The following is a 27,608-nucleotide window of genomic DNA, read 5'->3' on the forward strand; positions in this document are numbered from 1 at the left end:
ACACATAATATAGTATGGCTACGTCGTACCGCCGCGTATCGGTACCTTTGCCTAACACATCATTACAAAAATTCACCGTTTATTGTGAATACCAAAATGTGTTTAAAACTGTATCTTGGGTTAAATAAACATCATTAAAAAAAAAAAAAGTACATGTACTAAAATTGGAACGATGCAGTGAAGTGTTAGCGTGTGTGGCTTCTGTACAAAGATGACACGCAAAGTCGTGAAGTGTTCCATCGAAATACGTGTAATGTTGTGCGGAGTGTGTGTGTGGGGGTATGTGCGTGGCAGCATCCCTGGAACAAAAGAAAAGAAATGTCACTTGACAAAAAATGAGACTAGAAGAGTGGCGATGAAACACACGAGAAACACATGAAATTTTATCTATGGACATCTTGTAAATCACGTGTTAAATAAATACAGACATTCCTCTATTTTATCATCTCTACATGTAATGAAAGCGTTCCTACATATTTATTTTGTTCGTTGTGCACCATTATGTAGCTCTTTAACCTCTTAGTTACGATGCGCCACTATAGTGGCTTTCGCGAATGTCATCTTATATTACGACGCGCCACTATAGTGGCGGCTCACTCTACTGACTCATTCGCTCACCGTTTGAACTAAATGATCTTTTTCATTTGTCATGCTTCATACTTTTCTTGTCCTCGCAACGTTTTATAACTGTGTTAACAATATACGGACAGAATATATAGTCTTTATTTTCGACGCTACGCCAGTGTCAGATATCGATTGTTGCTTTTCGTTAAAATAAATATAACATTATTAGATGCTCTTTTTAATATGGCGATCCGTATTCTTATAATTTTTTAGAATCTTCAACCTCAAAATGCCGCTTCAAAATAGAAAACGAAGAGCAATTTGAAAAACACTGTCGCGCTATGAGTGTGAAAATTGTGACGTGGGGCTATGTGTCGTACCGTGCTTTAAAATATATCACACTCAATTGTGTTATTAATTATTGATGTAAATTATTAAAGTTAAAGTATATGCATCATATTTTTAAGAAAAATTATAATTTAATTACCAAAAACTTCATTCCAATGTGCTTGCGTAGAGAAAAAGCATTATCCGTCACACATTGCAGTGCTGTATCGTTTGTACAGAGAAACAGCCCCGCACAAAATTCAACTGCAGCTAAGAGGTTAATATGAAAAGAAAATAAATTCCCACGAAAAAAATAGCTAACTCTAACAGAATACTAAAAATGCTTGTTTAAAAGAGACGTTGAACAAATTATTAGCGCAAAAATTGACGAGGCATGTGATAATGAAGGGGAACAGCTGAAGCAGATAACATTAACAAAACTATCATAGCTCTCCATATTGTAGTAAACTATGAAAACTGTGACATAAAAGATACAAATTAGCTTAAAAATGATATAAATAGCGACGAACTTGTTAGCAAAACTACTAAAAGCGAAGAAAGAGAAAGAAATAAAAGATAACTGAAAGAGTACAACTTCTCCTCAATTCTTGTAGTTGAATAACCAAGGTCTTCTATATTCTTTTTTACATTCTTAAGAATATCTAGATCGACGAAAACATTCAAATTAGTCGAGAGATATTGGCCCCTTTCTTCCACGAAGCTGATTCTTTCGCGGATAAGAGAATAATTTACGACAGACTTAAGAATATCCATTAAACGAACAGAGTTGTCGAGTCTGTTGGCAACTTTATCGTAAACCGGCGCAAGGTAGGAAGAGAGAATGATCCAATCGGAAGGGTTAACGCTAAGTAGCTGCGGATTAAAACGCTTAAGGGTCTTCATTGTCATTTGATCTATTGAAATGAAAACCTCCCGAAGAATACTTCTAAGTTAACCCGAAGAACGTTCGCGATATCCTGTCTTCCAGAGTCCTACTTTCTCGTTTATACAGGTCGACGTTATTGTGTTTAATTGCGGTTTCCACTGATCTGGCACGGTATATTTAAAATCGCGGATCAACCGACATTATATAATTCAACTTCGCCCTTGGGATTTATAATTTTCAAAATAAAATCAGTACCGGAAGTTTTCTTTCCAAGCATTCATTTACAAAGATAATTTATTTCTACGTGATAAGAAGAGGATACTTCTTTTTTATCCCACTTGTTACATTCGACATTTTTAATCTCTCGATTACTAATCTTTTCTAAAAAAACAAACCTTCAAACGCTTTAACCAAACCATTCCAATACAATTTGGTGATCCGGAGAATCGAGAGGAAATCGATTGTTGAATGTTCCTAACGATCACATGGCGGAAACAAGCAGAATCATGGTACACCGAATATTCAAGCGGGAGCAACGAGAAGGCGCCGGTAAGGCAAGGTAATCCAATGAAATCTCGTAGCAAGCAGGCAGGTTTCGCTGTTTCCGTCTCCACCAGCTTCCTGCCCCTTTATCGTTTCGTGCTCATCCGTAAAATTGCACATGACTTTTCAAGATGTCATGCTGCAGGAACGTGCGCCATTCGTTCTTGGAATTTCGTCCCGGACTTTCCTTTCTGCCGCCTTAAAACGACTACCACGTACACTCGCGACAACGGGATCAACGCTTTTAATGTGGAGCGAAGAATTTGTCATTCGATGGCTCGCGATCAATTTTTATTCCTTCGACAACCATTGCAGATTTTCCGTTCGATTTTCCGAGTTTTTCTTTTTTATCTTTCTGTTCGCGTTATCTTTTCTTTCCTTCTTCCTATTTGAGAATTCAAAGTTCTTGGGGAATTAATGCAGCTCGGTAGAAATTATTTTCTTTATCATTATCGAATCCTCCGTAAAGAATTTGGAAAAGGAGTTTCACATGATAACCGAAGTCTATTAGGAAATTTATTCGGAACATTCAAAGCGCTAAAAAAGTAGGGAATGAAAGTAAGAGAGAAACCAAATTTTGTAATGTTTGTTACGCGGTCAGAGTTTGGGAAGTCCGAGGATGGAATGGCGGTAGAGAAGTCGCAAATGTCCTGTGAAGGAAATCGAGTTACGGCTTGGTTCGAGTATAACTTCCAGTCGTTTTCAACGAACGATTCAATAACTCTCTGACAGCTCGTTCTCGAGTACTTTAATTTTTGCGTCTCTGTCTTCGATAAGAACTTGCAAACTATGTTTATGTAGCACGGAATTCTTTTTCCGCTCTCAGCGGGCGTATGTCGATTTAACGAGATATCAAACTCCAGAAAACTTACTTTATGCAACTACTAATATTTTTTCGCGCTTGTTTATTCGAATCAGATAATTGTACAATCATCGTATACGAACCATAAAAATCATAAACTCGTAACGTAATTCTTTCCCGCAAATTTCTTGCGACGTGCCTTCAAGAAGAAATAAATCTCCACATACACAAAATTATTTATCGTTCCTCGAAAAATTATCCCAGGAAAAATAAAAGATACGATAGCGCGTAACCCTCGGAATGGCTAGTCACGAAGGCAATCGGTAGGTACGCGCAGTAATGAAACAAGGGTGTCTTTGGGTCAGTAAATAACGAGAGAGTCGGCGTGATGCGAGTCCAGCAAAAAGCACGCATCGAGAGCGGAAATCAAAAGGGCGACAGAGGAAGGTGACAAAGGAATGGGCATGGCAGTGAGGGGGGTGGGATCGCTGGATCATGAGGCATGATTTCACGGGACGGTGGTTGGCTGAGTGTCATGCCATCGGATGCCGGAGCTTGTGTGCTTCATGTATCATGTATGGAGGGTGACAGAGTTTCAGGGAAGAGTAGCGCTGGAAAGGGAACGGAAACTGGGAAAAGCGTTTCCACAGACCGCCACGAAGAACACTTGATTCGAAAGCAGATGTCACTTCCGAAACACACGTTGCTCCGCCGTGTCCTGCATATTTATCGTTCAAAAGAATTCGTTAGTTACTAAAGCAGAAATGGCTTTCGTAAATGTCTCGTATCGTAATTTGGTTAACCATTAACAAATAACCACGCAATCTCGTAACTAACACAATTACGTAATGCATTGCATTGCGATTATTTTGTGTCACGAATGAACCATATATCGTTAGTACCGCGATAATTTCGTTCAACATTTTAAAAGGAGACTAGATTTCAAAACAGGTCATATCAATACGTTACATCGTTTGAAGTTACCGGCATTGTTTAACATTGATAAATTCACCTCTTTTATCGTATATGATCGATGTATATTATAAAGAAAGACACAGAGTGAGCTTCGAAACCACGACTTTTCACCACCCTTTAAACATTATCTCATTTTCAACAAATTTTCACGAAAGGTAGATATCGATGTATGTTGCACAAACACATTTTATACGTTCCCTCGACATTTAATTAAACTTCCAAAAGTCTTCCGTTCACAATTAAGATCCACTCGCGTTATCAAACGGTACGTCCAATGAAATGAACTCGATATTATTTCAGTGTATGTGAAATATTTCACCGTGTGTCTATAGAACACGCTGGTCTTAAAATACGAGTACGTCGGTTAAATAGGGTTTTTCCCTCGGTTGAAACAACCCTCCCTCACAGCAAGAATTTAATTCCGTTAATATGGTCTTTACGTGTTCGCGGCCCGGTGAAGAATTTTCACGACCCACGCTTTTTTAACGTCGGATTCCTCGTTAATTTCCTCGTGTTTTACCGTAAAATTGTTTATTCTTCCCAGTGAACGTTCGTAACCGTTGTAATAAGCGACCGGAAGGAGGTGGAAGCTACCGGGTTAAAAAGTAAATAACGTCGTATTTAGGAACTATCGCGATACGGCGGCTCTGTAATGGGGTGGACGGTTTATTTTTTAAAAAAGGACTTTGAGAACAAAGAGGAAGTTCTAGACAGCTGATGGTTCATTAGCAATAGCGATTCCATGGTTGGAATCGCATTTCCAACGCGTTGTTATCCTATTTAAAACGTTTTTTAGTAACGATACGTAGCACGATTGATCCAGCTATGGACCTAGTCTGTGACTATTGTGAAGCGCTTATGCAAGTTATCTTTTAGAAGAATTAAAGTTAAAGCGTTGTCTAATTGAGACTAAATCCTATATATTCTCTGAAGCATTTGTCGGTTAATTCTCCACCATATATTACTTAGTATAAGATATTATCGCTTTATTAAGGTAAAGTTTCTCCGATCGTTTTATTCTTCCTTTGATCGTAAGATACGTGTTTCTATACAAATACATATATGTATGTACATATTCAACTATTTTATACCGATGAATTTTTCTACAAGCAGAATTTACACTTTTATAATTCCTTTTTGAAAAATATTCCATGTTTCACTACGAGGAATACTTTTGATCTTTTGTTAAAAATATTAGTTTCCCCTTAACCATGATGTATGTAGTTTTTAAATTCGCGCGTCGATGGATTCGTTTAAACGGAGAAACTTACCATTCCGTTGAATGGGATATTTAAAATCTTTTTTGGGGATATTTCATATTTCTTTTGGATAAAAAATTTTCGCGCACAAAATGCTTTGCATTGATGCATCTGTAAACCGTTTATAAAAGGGTTTAAATTCGAAGATTAATTTTATATTTGGTATTTTTGATTCGGCGATGTATATCATCGTCACCAACTAAATATTCGTTTCGTAGAACGATCCTTATTTCTGAATGCGTACAAGATCGAAAATATCTGTTCCTATAGCGATGTTTTCCAACATTGACGAAAATGAAGGCGTACTCCGCTTGCGTACAGACCCATAACATTGCTTAACGAAACAGCGCGGTTTAACCTCAAATTAATTTATATCTAGCCAGAAATTCATTATCGTTACATTATTAATTAATTGCTATTATTTAATTAAGTACACATTCGAGCGAACGGTTTGCTCGTTGAATTATGGATTAACGGAATAACGTTGAACGAAGTACGATCAGTTGGAAAACTGCATCGGCTGGAAAAATATATTTCCTACGTCTAATCGGAGCAACGGTTTCGCCAATTTAAGCGGTCCTGTACCAAATAGAATGAGCCGGCTAAAGCAGCTAATCAGAGAATGGGTGTCAAAGCCTCGTGCTCTCGACTCTCTGGCGCTTCACTCACGCTCCATGGAACACATTCATGTCAATCCCAGACACCATGTGTGCGTATGGGACTTGTCCCAAATTCCCTAGAACTATTGCACGTGCGTTCAGCGTGCAGAGAAGTGCACCACTCCGTGTTGATTAGGCGCGTCCGCATTTCCTACCGACGCATTCCCGTGACCATATGCGCACTGCTATCCGGAAACACGCGGAAGAAAATAGACTTGGAAGGAGTTCGAATACCGAGCCGAATGACCTGAAACTTCTAGTATCTGAATTTACAGGCGGGATTTGCTGAAATTGTTCTGTTACTGGCACAATGAAATTCGAAAATAATCGCGATATCCAAAAAAAGTATTGCCACATTTGAGAAATCTTAGAAATCTATACTCATGTCTATTTATATAAAACAAATGTGTGTGTGTGTGTGTGTGAGATACTCGATAGAATCGCATATCATTGCGAACAGTATTTACAGCGCATTGAAAACCCCGCGAAAACGAAAACAAAGAAAATTATCATCGTCAACGTAATAAGCTATTTTTCACATTATCATCGAGTTCGCGGTAGTAATTACGATAAAAGCGGATTTCAATGGTCCTCTGTATGCGATAGCTCTTTCGTGTTCCCATCATTATCGTATTTTAAATCTTCCGTCTGTATACTTTGGAAGCTGCAGAAAATTCTGTTTCCGCGACGATGCATGCCAACGCGTAATAATATTACTTTCTGTATAATAACGTTAAATTTGAATTTGTCCCTGTTCGTAAGGCAAAATCATGGACCCTTTTCACCAAATGCAAACGAACCTCACCTTGAAAGGGGTCTATGAACGATGCGGTAGCCTGGTTATAGTCATGGAAATCTCTCTCGAGGACCGCTTTCAGATGTTTCTTCTGCTTGCTTTTTAATGCGACGATACTCGTCGTGCACGCGGCTTCTGCTAATACGAAGATAGTCAAACAAGAAAAATCGTTATTTCAATGTAGTGCCGGTATTGTCATTTTCGACTTATCTAGCTCGTTCGCGTTGTTTTCAATTTCTATTTTCTTCGTTAATACGTAGGTTTTAATAGACACGAGTTTCAATTACTTTTACTTTCTCATCGTATTTGTAAGCCGTTGTACGTCGATTTCTTAGAATCAAAGCACGATCGTAAATCCTGTCATTGACGATATTTCCATACGGCAAGAGATGCCATAAAAAGGAAGAAGAAAATTAAGCGAGGCAACGAGCGTAAGTAGTAGCCAAGCTGGATCCATTAATCCGTCTGATTTTCTGTTCGGTTTCTTTTCTCCCGTCGTGTTACGTGGACCATCTTCGTTGGATCGTTACCGATCGTTGTTTTCAAAAAAAGATCACCGTCCCTGGTCGCTCGTTAGCAACGGAGATCCGATCCAGCGTGAAGCAAAAACAGCTATATATGATCCGGAATGACAAGGCTGACATTTTTCTGATCTTTCGAAAGAAGAGATTAAAAGGAAGGATCGACGAAGAAACGATGTAAGTAGGAAAGCTAAAAGTAAATCGACCATGTATCTTCGTTAAGTTGATTTTACGATTCCTCTTATCTTCTCGCGTCGTGCATTATAAATCTAGAAACGGTGTTAAAAAGTATCAAAATATTAATATTTCAATTTTTGAAAGTTTCACTGTGAAACGATCAGTCAAGAACGTCAATGCCAATAAACTATTAACTATTTCTTGTCGATCGAAAGTTCATCTTTGTCGTTCCTTTCCTCATATAAGGGTAGATGTAACCTTTTCTTCGGATAGGTTCTACCAGTGCAAACTTTCCCCTCGTTTTCCAATAACTTAGCTAATAGCTCAGGGGAATAGCTTGACCAATAATTGCTTGGGTGTTATTAGTCCTCGAGATTTATTTTTCCTCAATGAAAAGGAATTCTTCCATTCTCCTCGATGTTTTATTGTCGTGTCGATATTTATATCTAGTGGGAATTATTTAACCACTTTGTTGCCATTTCTAAGTACTTTTATTAATTATCAACTTTTTGAAATATTTATAACCGTTAAATGTCAAATATTTCGTTCGATCGTTGAAACTGAAAATTGCGTACTAATCCTATCGGTGCATCAATCTTCAAAAATCCTCCGATCTCTTCCTCTACGTAGGCACATTCAAACCTTATAGCCATGATGCTCCTCAACAAACGCGATAAGCTTCCACGATCCAACATACAACCGAAGCAATTAAGGGAGTTAAAGCTCATGCGGGCCATTTAGCAAGCAACCCCACGTAAGTTAAAATCTCGACTGGCGTAAGGCATTCGCAAGTTCTCTCCATATTCGAGTGAAAGCCGATGCAACTCGAGACCGATTGCTCGAACTAAAACGCAACACCAGGGCAAAGAGAGATAGAAGGTCGCGTCTTGCATTGGCGCACGTGACTAGATGCAGTTTACTCATTCGGCATTCCAAACACTCAAAACTCGAGTTAATCGTCGGGAGGTAGGTCGATGGAAAGGGTTAGAGAACGAGGTAGAGAAGAAGGAGCAAACAAGGAACGTTGAGAACGAAAAGGATGACCACGAGGAACGGAGAAGGATGACGGGAACGGGACAGGAAAGGGAAACGGTTTGCTATCGGCAAACTCCACAGCCTCGCGAGTTTACTGATTTACCTGCGATGGAATTGGGTCGAGTTTGTGGACCAGCGCAATTCGTTATACGATGTTTATGGTCGCGAGAAAAATGTTAAAACGCGATGGTTAGTCCGCGGCTTTAGAGATGTCAACGAGTGTACAGGTTGTCCAGGTTTCATTGGATATTTCAGCAATTGCATAGGATAGAAGTATGTATACATACCTGTATCTCGTATACAGGGTAGCTGGTAACTGGTGGTACAAGCGGAAAGGGGGTGATTCTAGGCGAAAAAAGAAGTCGAAAATATAGAATAAAACTTTTTCGTTTGAGGCTTTGTTTTCGAGAAAATCGACTTTGAATTTTCGCACGGTACGCGTGCACTTTATCGCGTCTCGTTATAACGGATCTCACTGTAGATTTAAAAAAAAAATTAAAAAAAAAGAGAAAAATTAAAAAAAGAATTGTTATTCTATATTTTCGACTTCTTTTTTCGCGTAGAATTACCCCCTTTCCGCTTGTACCACCAGTTACCAACCACCCTTATATCTCGCTTACATCGTGGCATTAGCGTACATACAATTTTTAAAATATTGGATTGCTCGGAAAGTTGATAGAGCGTATAATAACGGATACCATATTGTCTATAGATGCATACTACATACTTTACTGTTAGAAAAGACATACGCGAATATACCCAGTAGCTTTTAATTAATGGCTTGGTTAGGACATAAGTCCAAAGAAATTTATGAAATCACGTGGAAAGTTGCGGAACAAAAAAAAAGAGTAATGGTAGATGCTTACAGAGTTAAGTGCCATCGACATCGTGAACTCTGTCCACTCTGTTTCGGTCCAACGCGTTAAGATGTATTATTTTTTACTTAGCCTTTTCTTTTAATAAATAATTCCACGTATCATATAACGTTATTCTCAGAGCTATCGCAGTTTTTCTAGAAAGTATTCTGTGACATATGCAGCCTACAATATCATTCGCATGTTTCTTTATTCTTTGACACAATACAAGCTGAAATGATAGAAAAGCCACACGTGAGAAATTCGCGTATTTACAAAATATGTCTATAATATCTAGACTGCTAGGAGTATTGATACGCGTACTTCTAATATTTCATCGTATATCCAACGCTTGTATCAGTGAGCATGATACATTTTAAAATATATTTTTTACGATTTGAATACGAATTTTTAATTGCATTTCGTACTCTATATTCCATTTCCATCCCTTATATCGATAAATCTGCAATCTGAAAAAGGAAATCGAGGATCGTGTTGTATATCAGTGAAAAATACTTGTTTCAGTAATAGCTTTTAAATACTTTCTTAATATGGACTAAATGCTTTGCAAAAATATGAATGGAAGCTGAGATTTAGTTTTTAGAGGAATATACATTGAATTACTTAATAATCCGACATAGATTTTTAGTCGATGAAATATTATTCGTATATCACTAAAAATTTAAATACACTCTTTTCCAATTTTTTTAAATAATCCAGGTTTTCTAAAATTTATCGTATCTTTGCTCGAAATATACGGGACAAAACTCACTGGAAATATAGCTTCGCAGGAATTATCTTATTCTGTAAATTTCGTGTTTAATAGAAATATAAAGTAATAACGTTGTATCATATCTAGCAATGTATTTCAAAATGGTCGAAATTAACGATTGGTCGATTAAATAATCGAACAATTTCCTCTATTCGTTAACCGAGAAACTCTTGCTTCTTTTCCATTTCTTTTATTATATCAATATTCTCATACAATATTTTGTCAAATTCTATCTTCTACTTCATTCTGTTGGAACTGAATGATCTATGTACGAAGATTTCAGTTTGGAAAACAATCGTAGAGACATTCTTTCCATGTTGCACGTATATCGATCTTCTTTCAGCTCGGTCACGTATGTATACACTGGCGTATCGTCGAAACAGGCCAAACAGCTAACGAATCGTTGGCGCAACTGATCACGACATCACCTGTCAGACAAACACTCGTTTGTTCCTTCGCTACTTGGAAATAACCATTCGAATGTTCACATCACATTTCTGTGTTTGATATTTGATCGCGCGTAGAAAATATTTTACCGTGAAATCATTGCGGTGTAATCAAAGAGTTCCTAACAAAAATGACTATTCATAAATTTTCGTATATTTTCAAAAGAGCAAATGATTACTCTGACACATTACTCTGATCCACGCAAGAATGGACTACATCCTAAAGAACTGAAAGAAGGAAAAGATCAAAAATAAAAAAAAACCAAGGAGATCTGTACTCTAAATTCGCGTATAATCAGCTGACAGCAATCCATATAGCAAGATTCTCAGTCGACCATGGGATCTCTTGTCTTTCGTCCGGCTGTTTTGGCTTTTAAATTTAATCGAATCCGTCGTGAACATGTCGTGGACCGGAGAGATGCCATGAGAAATCCATAGGCGGATAGGAGGCGGAAAAATAATTAAAATCAATCGACGAAGGTAAAATAGAAAGGGTATGGGTGTAAGGTATAAGGTGCATGACGGCCGGGAAAAGCGAGAATAAATACCCACCTAACGAGCACGGAAATTGACGGACCCGTTTGAGGGTGCTTCAACCTCCAGCACTTCCCATCGGGAACGTTGGAGGTCGAGCGATACCTTTGTCCCTCGTTAAATTCCAAAGGCGACGATATTTTGCCCTGCACCCACCCCTTCGATCACCTTTTGCCCCGTTCTTTTCAATCTCATTCTACCGATGACATTCCACCCAGCTTGCGGAAGAATAAGAAGAGATCTGGAAATGTGCCACCAAAATCGAGGAAAATGTCACCAGACCCGAATTACCGGCAGACGTTGAATTATTAGATGCTCGCTCCGTCTTAATTGCAGCTAGAATAGTATATATGCATACGACGCGATGGTGTTATTGCCGAGCGTGTGTTTGCCCGAGATTAATGATATCGAGAATTCTGATTTCTCTCAGGTGGTATTATATCTTGTGTGACGCCTGTGGAACTTGCGGAGACAAGTGAACGAATGATTTTTTTATGTATGTAAGTTCGAGAAGGTGCATAGTAGTCCAGCGTTAATTGGCTGCGATATAATATCAGTGATTTGATTGGACTTATTTTAATCGTTTCTTGAAATCGGCCGATGTGAAAAAAAGTAGACGGTAAACTTTGTGACCGAGAGTTCAATTTACTCGACGAAATTATTAACGAACTATGAGATTATCGCGATAGAAATTTTCTCAGTTGTACTCGTTCCTCGTACTCTCTAATTATTGTTTCTACGCTTTTCTATCAAATATCCCTGCAACTACATCAATGCGAAAACTTGAATTGATTCGATCGGTACATTGTAAACTAAATATAATTGCTTCTGATAATCAATAACTAAATTTCCAATTAATTAATAATTCATGACGGAATATACGATAATTAACGGTAGCCGTCGTTATTATTATCTACTTCATTATTAAAAATAGCAAAGTTATTTACACGAACTGATGTTACAAATTTTCTAAATTTTAAACAATTGTTTCATCTCATTCCTGGTTAATCTAATTAATAATTGTTTAATGGTTGTCACGACTATGTTAAACAACCGTTTCGTATAAAATTTACCGTTTCGATAAAAATTTACGTAGCTTGGTAGCGGTCTTTTTACGCAATTTCCTATTTTTAAACCTGACTTACAGACCGTTTATTAAATCATTGAAAAGCGACATAAAAAATTTGATCGCTCGCATACCTTCTTAGGAGTGACTCTCGGTGACAACTGAGAGAAGTAACGCAATGTGCTATTTCCATAAAACATTACGACTTATAAGGGTCGTATCCGCAGAATCTCATAATGCAACATCCGTGCAATAAAACCAACGAGGCAACGACGTTCGCCATAGCCAACTACTAGTATCGTTACAACTTCAAGTATAAAAAAAAAAAAAAGAAGAGGCGACGATACGCGGACTTGATATTTCTGGTCATTTTAAAGGTTATCTATGCATTAACATTTTTGTTATATCTTAGTTTAAAAAGGTAGAGCACCTGAAACGATCTCAGCTTCCTGAATAATAATCGTGAAAAATTCTCTTGTAAAGGGAGTTGCGTTATTATCGTATGGTTTGCAAATTTTATGCATTTCTCGATAATGAAACTGTTTATGAGATTCGATGATAGCGGTTTTATGGTAAAATGGACTATCTCGTTCTTTTTTAGAACAGGGAGTATCGTGTTTTTACGAGGTAGCAGCTAACTTTGCGAATATGTATCGAACTTATCTCGATTTTTCAAACATATGTTATCTAATTCATGTTCCATAGATACTAATTTATAATTTTATGTTTAAATTGCGACAGACGGTCCACTGCACTTTATACTTGTAAAAATCGACAAATGTTTTTAATCAAGGAATACAAATTTATAAAAGAGAAAGATCGTCTTAAGAAAAAAGATGTTAAAATGAAAGAGCACAGGAGAAATTAATGATTAGAAATTAAAAATTTCGATTGCTTTATTATCACCGTGCTCTAGTATTCCACTTGGCTATATAGTCAAACATCCTCTTCTGTTTACTCTCGAATCGATCAAGCATACTCCAAGAAGAATAAAAGAGACTCCCAATCTGCCGATGCTCCTTTAGCATCGTCAATAACGGTGTTCATCGGTTGGTGGTGTAATAAAAGCAGCAGGCGGTTACTCGGGCCTCTTTGTTGGCTAAAAAACCATCGAAGATCAGTGTGTGTACCTTTACTATACACGAGACTGTAAAACGTTCGGCCGTCTAATGAGAAACAGTACGAGACGAATTGCTCCGAGACTTTGGGAACCCTTTCACAGGTTCTTCGAGGTATACCAGCTCGGTGGGAGAGGCTCAGCTTTATCCCTTTGTTGGGAATTATCGAGTAAGCCGTGTTACTTGGTACTCTCTAGATTAAATCTTAGCCCGTTTCGCTGGACTATGCGAGCGGGAACGGCGACGGAAAATTAAGCGAAACCAAGTTGTTTCCGCGCCGAGATTTTCGAAGTCACGCTGAATCAAATCTCGGGGAAGTTCTAATTAATCCTGTTCAGGAATTAATCTTCGAAACGACTGTTATCAACGTGGAAGAAGTATCGAGAAGTCGTGGTCGTCAAATGTAGAACGACACGCACGAAAATAGAATCATTTGTTATCTCGCGGATCGATTGAAAACAAATACATAGTTTCTTTGGATTTGTAATTTTTAATCGAAACCTTAAGACAGATAAAGATTAGATTTTCGTCTCGACGAGAGATGTGATAAAACGATAAACGCAAATCGTCTTATTTTTGTGTTAAACTCGATGTTAGGTTTAACAAGGAATATGGAGCATGCTCGACGTCAATTTTGACGAAACTTTGCGTTGTTCGCTGAAGAGGCAAACTTAAGGTACACGTATCTTCGTTAAACGGCGGCCATTTGAGTTTAAAGACAGAGGTAAAACTATCCTCGAAATCATTAGCATCCCCCAACATAATGTCTTACAAATTACGAAGAACGTAAGGAAAGCTGTGAAGCAAGAATTGCCTAACTTTTACACGGTTTATAGACAAAATAACTGATGTCTCTCGGAAATTTGATTCATGGATTGAAACAAAAGAAAAACATGAACGGTTTCTGAGATACGATATACATATGCATTTAAACTCGAAACTCGGAAGTTATATTGTATTAAAAAAAAAAAAAAAAAAAAACAAAACTGAACGAGCTCTAGAAATTTCCACAGAATTTCATAGGAAAATCTGGTCTGAGCCAATACTTTTGTTCGTTACTGTATGTGACGAACGCATGAGTTCCTCTGAAAATGAGGTATTTCATAGAGTGAAACACGGCCACACGTGTCGCACGTACGCAACACAGACGCGAAGCTCGGAAGCAATAACGAGTCGCAAAGCGGAAAGCGAAGCAACGGATGTGCTACCGATTACGTACACTCGGAATGTTCGTGCCAATTAGGACACTGTAAGGACAAGAACGTCGAGGCATAGACGATCTCTGCCCTTCGGTGTCTCCCTCGGGCTCTATTCCCCGTATCCTCGCTCTCTAATTAGTCTGCCCGATAAACTCGATTACGGTGTTTCCAGCTGCTCTCCTGAAACCCCTTTCCTCATATCCTCGCTCGTACTGTCCATTCAACTGGCCAACGATGCATACGAGACGCTTCTTCTCTCTTCGCAAGCAACCATTATTGTTTATCATCGCATTTTCTCCTCTCTCAGCCTTCGTTATTCCTTTCTTAGCTCTATTTTTCTCTGTATTGTCTAAAGAAATTCGTCTTGCGCGAGATTTGGAACGAAGAACTTTTTCGTTGAGACAGAACGTCAGCTATAATAGATGGTATTCTATCGAAGAATTCAATTGACGTGAAACGCGTCAGTAAGATTTTAAGAGAATCAAGCAAAGTCGCTCGGTTCCTTGAAAATGAAGTGTCGGGAGCAGGAAAGGTGCTTAAGCCGACCTTGATGTACTCGATTCCCTAGGACAGGTGAATTGTTCGCAAGCGGCAGACATTAAAGAACCATTTTGGGAAACTCGTGAGACAATTCACCCTACGTCCTTTAAAATATTGGTGAAGTTTCAAAAGTGGCGGCTCTACGGTCCTCTGCCCCCTCCCCCTCCCCCTCCCCCAAAACAAAACTCTCCGACGCCATTGTTCGTAGAAACAGGTAACTTCAAGGAATCGCCATATATATTTTCAAGCCTGAGCAAAGCGCGTGGTCTGGCTACGTTTAACTTTACGCCATTCCGCTATCTTTTAGCCACCTATACCATCGTTACGAATCGTCCGCTCCTTCTCGATCGACCTAATCGCGAAGAGCGCTGAAGAAAGTTTCGTGAAATATACGTGTCGCTTGTTTCGGCAACTTTCGAATTAGTTATGAACGACACTGCGGTGGAAGGAAGTGAGACGAGAAGCTGAGTTAGGTATTTTATATACGAGAGATGTAGCGAAACGTCTAATGTAGCGTAAAAGACTTTCACCTTATAGAAAAATGACTAAAAAGTTCTTTGGCAAAACCTTTTCGTCTATTTAATCTCTTGTGTAGTATTACCTACCATTCGATAGACAATGCTAAAATGCACGCTGTTAAAATGCGCGTATATATAAACCAATCTTCACAGTTTAAAAGTTTGCACGAGTCCTTAAGCGATCCAACACGATTTGACGATCTTTCGACATTTGACTTTACGTACTCCCATGGTCGCGCGTTTCTTCCTTCGGCTATCACATTTTTTCTACTCTCTCCTTCCTTTTTCTTTCACTTTTTTACACTTCCTCACACCTTAAACATTCACTATCCCACACCTCATTCGACATTCTACCTATTATTCACTCCGTTGAACAGTTGCTCCGTATGCTATATAATTTCTCTATACACGTACATTCTGCTCTCTCGTTTCCTATTCATGAAATAATGTATTAACTGCTGGATACGTCGTATGTATCTTTATCGCGTTTATATATGTTCAATTTGCATTTATATGCAAATACCGGCTTTCGCTATTCAATCAAACTCGAGATGTGTGTGATAACAATCATTAAATTGGTATATTTAAGTTTGACAATTAAATCCCATGAACGATTGCATGTATATATATACATATATGTATATGTTTCAATTTACAAGTTAAATTTACATTTTACGAGTTGGCGCGGTACGAATTTTCCGCGCAACTTCATCAGAGGAAATTAACCGATTTTTTCTTCTTATCTATACTCTGTCGTATTCGAGACTCGTGGTATGAAAAGAAAAAAGATTAAATTCTCGGATCAAGTTAAAGGAAATAGATACCAGAGAGTCGTTGATAAAAATAAAATTAATAAAGGAAGGAGAAAGAGGCTGGCAAGGCAGCAGCCCTTGTGTACGATATTCATTTATGTCAGCAGCCACGCTCCTTCGAGTGCTCTTCCGATTTCCCCTCGTTTCATTAAACGACTGTCTCCGCGTCCTAAAAGTATATTGGCCTCGGTCAATTACACCAGAGGACCGTTCATTGTGACGCGTCGCGGACCAGCGAAATTACATCGATCTTTCGCGTTCGATGAACCCGAAGATAAATTTCCTCGCGAATCACTCTCCCTCTCGTGCAATACGTGTGTACAGGGTGTTTCAAAAAGGATGCAGGTTATTCTATGTCAAAGAATAAGTCGAAGACGAGAAACAGAGATTTTTCGTCTCAAGCTTGTTTTCGAAAAAAATCGAGTTTTCAAATTTGTCAGTGCACAAAGTACACACGTGCATTTAGCTAGCAAATGCGCACGGTTGCAATTAGAGAGCCGGCAACGTCCAGTTGAAACTTGACTTTCCCGAAAACGAGGTCTTGAGCAAAAGGCTTTATCGTTCTTCCCCGATGTATACGTCATGGGACACCCTGTGTATTCGGATGGTTGTCCCTTTCTCCCTCTCTCTGTTCGTTGTTCTATTGTCCAGGGCCTTGAACGTATTATTTAGAGTCGAGTCAGCCATCGGAATCGCCCTAAATTACGCATTATCTCTTACGGGAGAGAAGAGGCTCCAGTGCTGACTCGTCTCGAAATACATACCATTGTCTCGCACGAGCGACGAGATTACGCGACATGCCGTTTGCTCCTAACTAACCTATACATATACATGATCGAGTCGCGTCGTGTCGTCAAAGGTTGATCGTAGACGGAGAATTGGATGTCAACCGTTCGACTTCCGTCGCTGATTGATGACGGTGTGCCGCGATACTAATTAACGGGAATCGGTTCCCGTTATTCTCTTAACGGTTAATGCATCGAGTATGGATCGTTCCTGTGATATGTATAGCTTTGTTTCCGAAGATCGTATCTTACTTTGTAAATGGAATATCGTTGGATTCCGAAAGGAAATACATATACATGTATATTAAGTTTTTCGGTTTACTACGTCGCGAGAAATCTTTGGTCGTCTACGACGTTTGATCGCCACGTCACAAAGACGAACGATATATTAAAACGCTTGAAACCTTAAATATAAGCTCGCGTTCGGTGAAATATCTAATTGCGAAGTACGTATCCTTTCACGTGACTTATCGTTCTTCTTTGTGGCGAAACGATTTGCGACGCAAACACGAAACGAGTGTCGACGTAAGGGTTGTACCTGGTCGACGAACGACGAAAGAGAAGGAGGTTGCTGACAGATAGAGAGAAGGAAGCCGTAGGATAGCAACGTAAATGTTCTCCTTTGATGTAGTTCGTCTATCGGGCCGAACCAGCGTTCCTTTTTGCCCTCCACGTTCGCTGTGTTCGCCAAGAGAGTTTCTAACGTCTTTCCCATTCCTCTCCTATTCCAGAGCTTCTCGACCTCCAGTTAGAACGAAAGGAGCAACGTTCTCTATTATGTTCACCGATAAGACAAGGATCGCGATGCGTGTACATTCACTCGGTGCGGTAATCCTCGTTGCGGCCTGATAACCGAGCGTTCCGCGATTCCGGCCATTATTGTCGAGACCGATATCGATACAGATCGTAATTTGTTGTTGCTATGCGTCTTGAATGTGTCTCGAGATTTACTGCATTTCCATTATCCCCACGCCTAGATTTATTGTTAATCGATTAGTGGTAATCACGCGACACTGTGGCATGATTTTAGTTTGCCAGGATTGTTTGATTGCGCATGCCATGTCTAACGATAAGTATAAATACACACATATACATATTACAATACAAATATATATATTCGCTTATATATATATAAGCTAACGAACAAATTGCGAAAGGAATACAATGAAAATGATATATTGGAACAAAGTAATGCTATAATAGAAATTTGTTATCAGGCAAGTGAAAAACGTGATTGGATAAATTTTTGTACTTAATGCCTTATTTTTGACGGCATATAGGTTTAGTCAGGCCTTAACCGGAAGATGTGAACTTTCGCTCAAAGGATTTGCATTGTGAAGTTTGAATTAAATTGTGGTTCGTTTGACAAAGGATTTATGTGTAGGGGTGGGTTGGTTCAAATTTTGATGAAGTTGAGAGAAGTTGAAATGTGATTTATGCAATTACGTTTCTAGTGTTACTTCATAAACTTCTCTTTGCTATCTTTATTAAAAGCAATCCATATATATATTTTCAAAGTAAATTCGCCGTCAAGAAACAACCACAAATCTATTGAATAGAAGTGCTGCGAAAGGAAGAATAAGCGAATCTGATTTATATTACATTAACGCGGATGATTTTTATTAATTTTACTGATTTAAGGAATTCAATTAAATTTTAAAAGAGAACTCAAAGAGATTAATTTAAAGTGGTATTATTCCCTCATATATGAAAATAAAGCGATATTTTAATTTAAATATTTAACATATTAAGGAAATTAATTGCGATCTTCTACATGGTTTATATATCTAGCAATAAGTATCTAATTTATTTCAAATTGTCTTTATTCAAATAATAATTTCTGAATTACCTACAAGGAAATGTTTCATCGAACATGACACTCTTCGTTCAAATGATTAATGCCATGAAACATACACAGTCGACCAACAGTACAATATCTGTTTCAATAGTTTACATTCTATGTAAATAGTAACATTCTATAAGTTACGTGCGTTCCAGATCATTAATTCCCTACAAATTACTCGTAAGTTAAATTACTGCTAAATTGTTATTATCGACGAAACAATTACAACTACTAGTAACAATAGTTATCGCGTATGAAACAAATGACGGAAATTTTCAGGGCATACAGTAGAAACTTTTCATTTGAAATCACAATTTTTATCGTGCAATTACGTTGAAAATATTTCATATTTCAAGTTTTGAATATCAGCTATACCGTTGAAAGCTAAATTATTCCCCATGGATAAATTTTGAATATTTCAATAAATTGTTTCGTAATTGGTGCGCGTGTAATGAGTTCCTGTTTCGACATGAACGCGAAAGCGAACTGCAAAGTATTTATTAGAAAATATATTAATTATCCTAATACAAGTTCGAGGAGAAGGAATTTAATATATATGAAACAATGAATTTAATTTACTTTGGTACTTAAATGATATCTATAGATACGGGCAACGAATTTTCATAAAATCAAATCATCATATACATGTTAATAAATTTTATTCGATAATTTTGTCTAACGTTGGACTAAAGCGTAAAATAATATGTAGTAATATGCAATTACTTCTCCTAATTTATTTGGAATTTTAGATTAATTTACGTTACTACCTTCAATTGAATTTTAATGATGATTAGTTGAAATTTATTTCCCCTTAAAAGTATTTCTTCTTTCCCGTTTGTTACTTCGACTCCTCGTCTATAAAATTTTTATAATTCTGTTACACAATATTTTGTATTATACTCGTATTAGACCGATTTTGGAACAAGCCAGGAAAACGCGAATAATCGTTTTATTACGTTCTTGATGTACTTTCCATATTTTCCGACAATGAAGCGGGCTAAAATTAGTTTGAAGTATGGAAATATGTCCAGTAACTTTGTTCTCCGTGTTTTTCTGTGCTAATGCCTATGATCGTTACATGCATAATTCTTGTCCTTCCAGAGCAATTATTATCCCTTGGAACGGATTTTCCGTGTTTTAACAAGTTATATCTTAGTTATTCATTGCTTTCGAAACAAAAGTTTCGAATTTTCATTACGTTTTGCACGTAGAACTGTCGAGGTATCTTTTTTATACAGATACAGTATATGCATTATGTATATGTATTGCAATTTATATACTACGATGCTTCTCGAGACATGTAAAAACAACGTATAAAAAAGACTATATTAAATACCTGCACACAGCTTTTTACCGCATATTTTATTCAAAAAATAATTGGATATCATTAGTCACACATGGTGCGCATGTAAAGTGTCTCATTTTTAATTTGGAGATATAATCAGTAGATAAATGTAGATAAATAACCGCCCTGCTATTACAAGCACCAAATATATCCGAACAGAATACCAACTTATTAACAAAATCTTTTTCAAAACAAGCCAACTCAAACTAATCGCGAAACAACCACATCAATAAGTATCACATGACTAACTTCCGTCTAAGCGATTCTACTAAATCCTCCGTTCGATACACGACTGACTGTGACTCACACCTTGTTTAGTTAACCTACTCCAGTTTCTGATTAGCTAACCTACTTCCCATCACTTTGATTTCAAAAGAGAATAAGCGAAACCTATCTGGATATGGGGAAGTCTCTCAAGGGAGTTGCGTAGCATTATAACGGCTGCTCTTTCCATCTGGACATCTCTTTCCATCCTTCATGGTGCGCTCTATAGATCAAGATGAGAGGAATCGACCAGCTGGAAAATCGCTTTAAACCTCCCCGACTAATATTAACTTTCTCCCTTCGTTCGGCGAAATTCCCCAACTCTTTTTTCCGTACTCTCGCATACCGAATCAGGCCAGGCAAAGACGAATCCCTAAGCTAGGCCGCCGCTTGCCTTCTCCAATCATAGAATCTGCGATTAATTGTTGATGAATTTCTATTTCGCTCGAAATTTCGCTTCCTTTATCGTTATGATAGATATCTCCTTCGGGTCTTTGATTCTGGTATATAGAATGTATGTTATTCGACTACACTCTTATCGATCAACTAAATAGTCCCGTGTCACAACACCTCACGGCCAGCTAAACCACCAAAAACATAAAATTACTTCGGCGTTGAGGCCATTACGGAGGATGATGCCGGATAATGGACACAAGTATGAAACAAAATTACCAATGCGGTACTGTCCCAACTTTGTCTCATTAATTATTATGCACTTAACGTCGCAACACACTGCACCAGCCACCATGACCAAGAACTTTTCCCTTTGGCCACGAGCGACGATGACTTTTAAAGTTCGCAGATTTATGGCCACGGCCCGGTAACGGGGCAAGAATGGCTGACCGAGACGGAAATGCTCGAGGAACGAGCCTCTGGGAAGAGTGCGACACGACGGTGTCAAAGCGGCATGCCAGTTCGCTATTTCAACGACCAACTTTATGCAAGCGCGGTTTTACGGTATGGCAAAGTGTCGCGTTTTAGCCGCTAGCAAAACCTTAATGCCTTCTTCCGGTTTGTACAAGTTGTGGAAGGGGCGTCAGTGGAACTGGTGTGTCGAATGACTGTTCGAACAAGGGTAACAATTGCATAGAGGGAGAGTTTTGGCTTGTTACGCAATAAAGTTCTTCGTAAGAGAAATTATCGTGTGGTGAAAGTGAATTGTTACTCTTCGTGGATGATGCGATTAAAGGGACAATAGGGATATTTAATGGTAATACTCGATGAAACAGTAAACACAATGAACGTATGTCTGTCGAGAGATAAATCCTCTGCGTTTGAAAAGGTTCTCCTTTCATTCTGCCAGATCCTCTGTGTTCTTTTTGTTACTCCATTCACGAAATTCATACTTTGACCATAGACTTTAACCATTTGTAACATTCGTCATTAAATTCTGCACATCTATTTCGTAAACTCCATCATTTTATGCGTACGCTTCTCTTGAAATTGGTCGTAGGAGACTCTCGCACGTACTTACTCAAATGCTGGAAAAATACTAGAGACGCATTTTCACGTGGTACGATGGGTGAAACTCGACTGTGGAGCGATTGGAATGATACGCCAGGCAGAAAATTATGAGAAACATGTGCAGACGGGTCCGCACGGCAAGATAATCCATTTGGATGTGATTCGGGGTTCCTAGAGCGGCGTCCCACGAGGACGATTTCAAACGCGTGTAATTCGAACGACGTTACCGCATACTGGCGAAAATGATGCGCAAGTTTTAAAAGCGTTCGCGTACCACCAGGCAAACGTGTTCACCGGCAGGCTAATTAAACATAGCGCAGCTTTTTGCCGAGATGCACACCGAAACGCGATGAATTTAGCTACGTTTTCCTCCCTAGAATCTGATCAACCTGCGTAAAATTTGATGTTAACCGTCCGACGAGGGTCAAAGACTCGATGCGTAGTTTTTACAATTCAGTGAAACGAGTTTGAAACTAGCGGTAAATGTATGTGAAATATTAGTACATTTTAAGAAAGCATACTTGAAAAATTTGACCACATTGTTGCATATATTCTGACAAACTTTTTTGATGTACTCGTTATTAATGTCGTTACGCAAATAAAATAATGGAAAAATTTAAATATATGTAATTACTTCATCAACTGGTAACTTAGAAACTGTGAAAAGGAACTGGATTCATGGCACGTTCGTCTTTTCGTCTTTTCTCCATAATTCGATACACTCCCCAACAAAAACGTACTTGTTTATAAATGTTAAAACGTTTAAATGGTAATTTTACCGAATACGTTTTACTCTATTATACATAGCAGAGATAATTCAAAACTGTCGATGTTATTTTCAAACGATTGAACTCGTTCAGAGTTTGTCGTGAAATAGGAGTGTAGGCGAGATATCAACGAGATATGTTATTTTTCCTGCATTTTAAAATTTCATAAGTACTGCTACACTCGAACCGATCGCTTAAGCATTTTTTATCGTTCTCGTAATGAGATCAGTATATGGGCGCACAAACCTCTTAAAATGAATATCCTATAGACCGATTTCGAGTGCACTTCATCAGATGAAAATGTTTGTTAATCCAGCGACTTCATAAGTATCATGCTTTCGAGAGGATGCTTTAGTCGAATATATTATTGATAATATCGTTAAATGGAAGAAACGTGAAACGCGTAATTATGGTCTCAGGAAATTATATTTCTCAATCGTATTTCGTGTATCTTTTCATCTATATACATACGTATAATTAAAGCATAATGAATAATCGTCGAAGAGTTATTACACGCGTATTAAAATTCCTACCTTTTGTTTAAGTTTCGATTCTGTTTCTATGAAAATAAAAATTTAACATTACACAAGAAAAGATTGTTTTAATTCTATTGTTTCGTTTTTGTATTCTAAATTCGATCGTATATATCGATAATTCCATTTATCGTTACAATTACGATTGACTGGATGTTGAACTTGTTATAAGAACGATGATTTTTCATAAAAATTTGTTTTTCTGTTGCAGCATAATGAACAACAATGGCGTAGAGCAACCAGACCCCGATAACATAAAAATGTTCGTAGGTCAGGTACCTCACGACATGGACGAGAACGATCTGAGGAAGTTGTTCGAGGAGTTCGGTCGGGTGCACCAGATAAATATCTTGCGGGACAAGATCACCGGAAGTCATAGAGGTAAGTATTCGATCGATAACGACCGTCTTTTATGTATTCTTGAATCATCTATCCTCGCAGTGATTGCCAAGAAACTATCTTAGTATAATCAACGTATCTGCCTTATATCTGCTGCTAAACCACTCTTCAGTTATTTCTACCCATATCTAAAATTCATACTTACATCTTTATTAAATTGGACTCCTTAACGATAACGTTGTGCTTTTGTAGACTGTATTTTTTTTTATTTGTTATATGATATTGTATTATCTAATGTATAATGTTATATCGTACCTGTTGTCTGTATTCGATTCGTCAAGCTTTCGATATTCGCGTTATAAGAGAAGGCAGAACCGAGATATCTCACAATCCGCATGCAGTATGCTAAAAAAGAGTAACAATGTACAATTGAGATTCGATTGAGTCGCGATCACGTTGGCCGGAAGCCGCGTTAATTTAATTATTCGATTTTTTCCCCCAACCGGTAATCCAGTGTATCGCAATATTCGATAACGAACCGAATTTTCATTAGTCTGCCGCGTACTTTAATCTTGTGCTGCGGCTCTATTAACTACACCGCTCCCGATAATCGGATGAAATTGAATTGTCTCGCGGCTTTTATTTTTAATCGTGCCACCGGTCGGCGTTCTTCACGGAAAAATTCACTGGTGAACACTTAATCGCGTTGTCACGGTTTTTTACCATGTTTTCGTCAACGTATCCCGTGATCATCGAACGACGCAATTTAAAAATTTAACCACACTGCCAACTTTGGTTATAAAATATTTGTCGATACGTTTGGTCGAAATATACGAGGCTGTAACTGCGGCTGACAACAATAAAGAATTGCAAAATATCAAATATACCGATCAAAAATAGTTCGCTATCGTATACGAACATATATTCTGATGCAGAGTCAGGTTTCCTTTTTCAACTACACAATTACTTTTATACTTTTGCCGTTTCTTTTAACTTTCTTCGCGCTTCCTGTTTTTAATCTCTTTTCCAAGATTTCACTGAGAACCGAATAACCTTGGTTCACCAGGTCTTCGCGAACCACTTCACTTTCACATTTTATTACTTTTTTCGCATTTCCCAAGTTTATCCAGGCATTTAACTCTTTCCTCCATACACTCTATCCTACCACTTTCCTTCTTCGTTTTTTTTTCATTTTTCACGTGTTAGTAATCAAATCTGTGTCAGATAATTCCCCGATTTTGTTATATTCGTCGTTACTAAACACACTACTTGTTATACTTACCTAATTAGTTATCCATGTCAATATCACACGGTAAGCGCTCGATAGAAACTAAAGTAACGATATTCTTGCTAGTGTGAGAAAGATGCGATGGCAAACGGGGTGGAGATGTCGCGACTGCATCGACGTGCGATCGACGAAGTTGGCAATGAAACAGCACGTTCATCCGTATGACAAGTGCGAATGGATGCAAAAAGGGGTGGGCGAATGGGTAGAACGGACGGCATTTACGATGGCAGAATGAACGATAAAACGTAGCGACGCGATCGTAGACCGAGATTAAACCGAGCTCTAGCCGCGTCACGTGGGTATAATTCGAGTATAAAATAATCTTCACGCTGGCGAAACGCAAGAAGATTGAATGATTTCAGGAACATAGTGGCCGAATGATAAATCGTTACGCTCTTATTTCGTTTGCACACGTTTCTATTCACCTTCTTCTTCCTCGTGTCTCTCTTGTGGTTGGTTGGAAATCGTGCAATTATATAAAAATTTTGTTATGTTCTGATTGGTCCAATCGTATGGTTGAATTTCATGAATGTACGATTCTTGGAATTTTTTAATATAAAGAACTGTCTAATGCCTCTTTAGATCTGGCATGCTGTTAGGTTATACAAAAGTCTGGGGTAATTTAATTCAGTAAGTCGCTGATTTGGCTTGATCGAGATCGTTAACAATCTGGCCCACAATGTAGTCACGAAAGGGTTAAAACAAGATATTAGCACGGTCAAGTTTACGATTCGATCAGTTCGTATCGGTATATTTATCGTGATCAGCACGTCAGTCGTTTGAACGTGGACGAAGATCGGCAGTCAGGTCGTTGATAACGAATACAGGAAACGAGGGAACTAACTCGGGAGGGGGCGGGATAGTCTGAGGGAATAGACAGAAAGTAAGTACTCGTATACGTGGCACACGCAAGGATCGATGCCCAGACAGAAACGGTAGTCGTCGTTGGCACTTCTCGAACTATTGATCGAAGACGGAACCCCCTGGTGTCCCTTGGCCTCTTACGCCGTTACGTCGAAACGTATCTCTATGTGGCTATATACCTGTGTGTCCATGTGCAGGTGTCCAGCAGTCGTGGATCGCGCGTCCGTGGAATTCGAAATTTGCCTTTCATAACCGCGAATATCCGATCCACTTCTCTCCGTATTTACCTTGGTTCTCCGTCCACTTTGAACTCGACCCACCGTTAAGTTGGAAGACGTTCTATTCCAAATATACTTGCATTTTCTTACGTAACGTTTGTCAAAAATACCTTTAAAAATAACTGTCTTTTAATGGTGAACGCGAGTTTAAACGCGAAATAAAAATAAATGAACTGTCAAGTTGAGCGTAACTCTACTGTGACACCTGCCTTGTTTTCGATCCAATCGTATATTCTTTTTCCTTTCAATTGTATGGTTTTCGAGCAAATTACCGTTTGCATAAATTCCATGCAAAAAACTAGTATATATTTGAAACATTTTCGATGTCGATAACTGCAGTGACTAAATTGGAATAGAACCAAAACAGAACAAAATAAATATTCCAAGCGATCAGATACATACTCTATAGAAACAACCGAGGCGAAAGGAAATAATTAAAATAGAAGCTTACAAACGTCGATATGAGAATATTAATGCGAGATATTTCGTGATACAGGCAGAGGAAATATTCATCCGCGATAAGCTTTAAAGATAATTTTTAATTGTTCTTTCCCATGGTACAATTTGTTCGAAAGTTTCCAGTAACTGTACAGGGATAGAAAGGTTTATTCTGGAAACGTGAAGCAATTGTTGGGTCGTTCATAAATCAATTATTGGTTACTATTTAGAGCGTGGAAAATTGCTTGCAGCTGGTCTGTTTTCCTCGAATGTCTCATTAATCGTTAATTATCCATGTTTCGCTCGTGTTTGGTAATAAATTGTTGAATTACGCTTTAAATTTTAAGGACTCGTTTTTATTTCTAGCGTTAGGAGTCAATGTAACGCACGAAAATGTAATCATAACTGCCACCGCAACATTTTACAACTTACCTGTATTTCCATCGACGATAACAACAGCAGTTGACGCGTAAAATTTTCAGAATCAAAATTTTTATATCGTTTTCCATATTTTGTTCTACTATATGTTGGGCTTATTGTTTCACGTACAATCACCCTTTCTCCAATACCACTCGTTACAAACATCCTATATGTCTATTTGTTACGTATAACAATAGATAGCGATAGATAGTATATTTCTTCATTTTGCTTTCCAATATATTCGGCGAAGGATAGAAAAGCTCTGAAACGATACACATGACTGAACATGAGAAGCGTTATACCATCGTGCGAACTGGCGACGCGAACACGAAACGTTGATATCCTGAGAACTTTCGGAACGATTAATCTAGACGAATTGTAAACGTCACGCGCAGCTGCAAAATTGATGGTAGCGGCGAGTAGCAGCCGGATGAAATTCGTTTGCCATTGTGAAAATTTAACTTGATTACCTTGAGGTAATGGTAAATTAATGTCTCGCTAGCGGATTCGTTTCAACCGTTCACGTTTTTGAATGAAAATACAAGTCGTGCGTTAATGAAGTATCTAAATTATGGAA

At 38.2% G+C, this 27,608-nt stretch overlaps 1 protein-coding gene across 21 annotated transcripts in view; it reads left to right on the forward strand.

The window, feature by feature from the left end:
- Positions 1-27,608, forward strand: part of LOC117207819 (CUGBP Elav-like family member 2) — a 354,083-nt gene that overhangs the window by 188,819 nt on the left and 137,656 nt on the right. For all 21 annotated transcript variants that reach the window (XM_033448419.1, XM_033448421.1, XM_033448417.1 and 18 more), the window contains one exon: positions 23,616-23,785. In XM_033448419.1, the coding sequence (XP_033304310.1) occupies positions 23,616-23,785 (170 nt within the window). The remainder of the gene's footprint in view (positions 1-23,615; positions 23,786-27,608) is intronic.

Source organism: Bombus bifarius, unplaced genomic scaffold (genome assembly GCF_011952205.1).
Source record: "Bombus bifarius isolate JDL3187 unplaced genomic scaffold, Bbif_JDL3187 scf7180000008046, whole genome shotgun sequence".
In the NCBI taxonomy this organism is placed as follows: Eukaryota; Metazoa; Arthropoda; class Insecta; order Hymenoptera; family Apidae; genus Bombus; species Bombus bifarius.